The 3,579-nt window shown below is 39.9% G+C and overlaps 1 protein-coding gene across 4 annotated transcripts in view; it reads right to left on the reverse strand.

The window, feature by feature from the left end:
* The window catches only part of Rbm6 (RNA binding motif protein 6), a 121,937-nt gene that overhangs the window by 31,220 nt on the left and 87,138 nt on the right, over positions 1–3,579 (reverse strand). For 3 of the 4 annotated variants that reach the window (XM_005347868.2, XM_005347869.2, XM_013346601.2), the window contains exon 7: positions 1,581–1,655. In XM_005347868.2, the coding sequence (XP_005347925.1) occupies positions 1,581–1,655 (75 nt within the window). Of the gene's footprint in view, positions 1–1,580; positions 1,656–2,575; positions 2,921–3,579 lie in introns of those variants that run through there. The other variant, XM_026778990.1, reaches the window with a different exon arrangement.

Here is a 3,579-nt window from a genome sequence, read left to right on the forward strand (position 1 = left end):
AAAAAACCAAAAGACTAAAATGAGAGACTCTAAATTTGTAGATGTATTGATTTTTGATAAGAGTGTCAAGATGATTCAACTGGTGAAATAGTTTCTCCAAATGGTACTGTTAAATTCTGAAAATCCCATATAACAAACACCAGTTTGCACACAAAACAAATGAATTAACAGAGACTGATGATGTAACTTTATGGTAGGGTCCTGGGTTTGATCCCCAGCACCATAAAACAAATACAATCAAAACACTTCAATAGATCAAACACCTAACTATGCAGGTGTGGTAGTACACACTGATAATCCCAGTACTTGGGAAGCAGAGGCAGAGAATCCTTAGAGCCCTAGGTGCATAGTGAGATCTTGTCTTAAAACCAACCACCCAAACTACTCTCACCCACCATTGAAGTATGATAGTAAAACTTTTAGACTAAAACACAGGATTAAGTCTTCATAAATCTTACTGGACAACAAATGTGTTCAGCAACAGAAAACCAAATCAATCAACTAAAAAGGGCAAAAGACTCACTGAACATTTTTCTTAAAAAGCTATACAAATGGTTACATAAAAGATACGTCAATCATTAGTCTTAGGGAAACATAAATCAAAACAATGGGATAGCCCAGTAAGTAAAGGCATTTGCTGACAAAACAAAGGATCTGAGTTATATTCCCAAGGCCCATATGAGAGAGGGCAAGAACAAATGCCTGAAAATGGTCTTCTGACCATCACACTTTCAACATTGCATTCTTGTGTCTACGTACACAAAATAAACAAAGTAATTTAAAAATGATAAAATATGAGGGCTGGTGAGATGGTGAAATGTGTAAAGACTCCTGTTGCCAAGGCTGACAACCTGAGTTCAATCTCCAGGAGCAATAGAGAGAAAAGAACTGACTCCCAAAATTTCTCCTCTGCCATGGTGTCAAGGCAGGTGGGTGGACAAATACACACACAGTGTAATAAAAAAATTTTAAAGGATAAAATGTTGCTATATACTAAGTAGGATCGTCTTCATCAAGAAAGGGTAAATAGTGCTGTTTTTTTTTTTTTTTTTTTTTTTTTTTTTTTTTTTGGTTTGTCGAGACAGGGTTTTTCTCTGTGGCCTGGAGCCTGTCCTGGATCTAGCTCTGTTGACCAGGCTGGTCTCGAACTCACAGAGATCTGCCTGCCTCTGCCTCCCGAGTGCTGGGATTAAAGGCATGCGCCACCATCGCCCGGCCTGGAACTAGCTCTTGTAGACCAGGCTGGCCTCAAACTCACAGAGATCCGCCTACCTCTGCCTCTCAAGTGCTGCTGGGATTAAAGGTGTGCACCACCACGCATACCTTGCAATTAATTTTAAAGTATTAGCAATAGAAACTGAAATTACATTTTAACTCATTGCAATAATACCTCCAATAAAAAGTATAGCTTAAAATTTTCACAGGTAGCATACCTAGAGATGGAGATGTGGAATGCTAATTTCTTTTCATTTAATGACTATTTTATTGAATGCAATGCAAGGAAACAGTTGGCTAGGTGGTAACTAGAATATTACCTTTGCAATGCTTATTATTCTAAAACAAGAGTTTTTAGTACTTACTCGTTTGCAGTACCAAAAATCTGGACTTGGTACATACTCAAGAGTGACCTCTTTATCATGTATCATTAGAGTTCCCTGTAAAAAGAAAGACAAAAGCCATTACCTAAAACCCTTAGAGTAACAGAGACAGGAAGACACAGATGGCCTTTCTAGTCTCCAAGCTGAAACATTTTACAAGAAGAATATCCACAAACTTGTGAGATGGCTGGTTTTAAGCCACAGATTTGGGACAGTGTGGCAAAGTAGGCTTAAGTTTAGGGACATGGGTGGGAGAAGGTAAAACTTGTCTTCAGTCTTGGCTCCAGCAGGCTGGGGTACTCTCCTTGGGCAGGCTATGCCCAGTTACTTCTCCAGGTCTCGTAGAACACTCTCCTGAGTTCCAGCAAGTACCTATCCCTTGCTCCCAAACACTATTAAGCAAAGAGGCAAAGGTTCTCTTTCAATTACCTTCTTTTCTACGGCTAACATATCTCCTTGGAGAGGTAATAAGCTCATAACTTTGATGTCTACAGCATTTCTTTGGAATACTGGCTGTACAGCAAAAGAACCAGGAGAAAGAAGTACAACACCAAAGACAGAAAGAAAGGAGAAAGGTCAAAGTTTCACAGCAGATTATATTCTTAAAGCAGCAAACTGTGAATAACCATTAGCAGCAACACCTGTGGTGGTGGTGGTGGTGGTGGTGGCGGCAGTGGCGGCGGCGGCGGCAGCATCACCATTTAGATTTGGAGCCTACAGAGTGAGCCAACCCTAAGTTTGAGGAGCAACAATTGGCAAATAAGTCTCTGCAAAATCTGGCACAGGAACAGGAGGAACAAGAGGTCTCAACAAGTCTCTATAGAGCTTCCTTGCCTATTTTTGAACAAGTCACAAACTCTACTTCACATTAAAAAAGTTTTAATAAACACACGCCAGAAGATATATTGGAGCAGAAGGGGGAAAGGGTCTCTGCTTACTGAGAAGGGACCCTCAACCACACTGGTAAGTGAACTAACCGAAGATGCGACTCTGGAACTAGCCCCTGCGCTGTGTTCATTCTCCGCCCTCTAGGGTCCTCTGTGTCTCCTCAGACAGGGCTCTGAATTATACAAGTCATTTCCTTGTAACTGGACCTCAGTTTCTTGCTTGAATCCATACATCTGTCAAATAATGCTTTACCTCTCTGCTTTTCACACCGAAAGAGTCAAGAGAAATACATAGAATAAGATTATTGTCTTGTTAAATAAAACCAAAGAAAAACTGCCTACCTAACTGGGTCTTAGAATGTAGTTTCTGACAAACTGTTTTCAGTATTGCTCTAGAAAGCTAAAGAACAATACTAAGAAAAATTGCTAACATTTACTAAGCACTTATTCAGAGCCACAAACTGATAAGTTTATTATATTGCTTAATCCCCTAGATGATAACAATGAAGCAATGCTTTTACTTTTCAGATAAGGAACCACTTTTAGAGAGGCTAGATGACCAGCTGGTGAATATCAGCATAAGATTCATTTAGGTTATAGATAAGGGCCTCTTGGCTCATTTATTCACCAATTTGTGGCTGGTATTAGGAACAGGTAATTTACCCTCAGGAGTCAATCAGGAAAGAGATCTGTATGCAGGGAGAGTCAGGGTCAAACTTCTCTGTTATGCTCTATTCATGCAGGAAAATTGGTAAATGTAATACCTTTCCAAACCAGAAGACAGTGCATCTCAAGGGAGGCAGGAGGATTATTAGTTCAAGTCAGTATGGTCTACAGAACAGTTCTAGACCAGCCAAGGCTACATAGTTAAGACCCTGTCCCATCCAGAAGATTAATATATAAATAATAAGAAATAAAAACATAAAGAGGCTGGCACTACAGTTCAGTACATAAAATGCTTACCACCATGCCTGACAAACTGAGTCCAATACACAGGACCCATATGGTAGGAGAGGATCGATTCCTACAAGTTGTCCTTTGACTTCTACATGCACGCTAAGGCACACTACCCACTAATTTATTCTCATTCTCTC

This window comes from Microtus ochrogaster, chromosome 5, assembly GCF_000317375.1.
Source record: "Microtus ochrogaster isolate Prairie Vole_2 chromosome 5, MicOch1.0, whole genome shotgun sequence".
Classification (NCBI taxonomy): Eukaryota; Metazoa; Chordata; class Mammalia; order Rodentia; family Cricetidae; genus Microtus; species Microtus ochrogaster.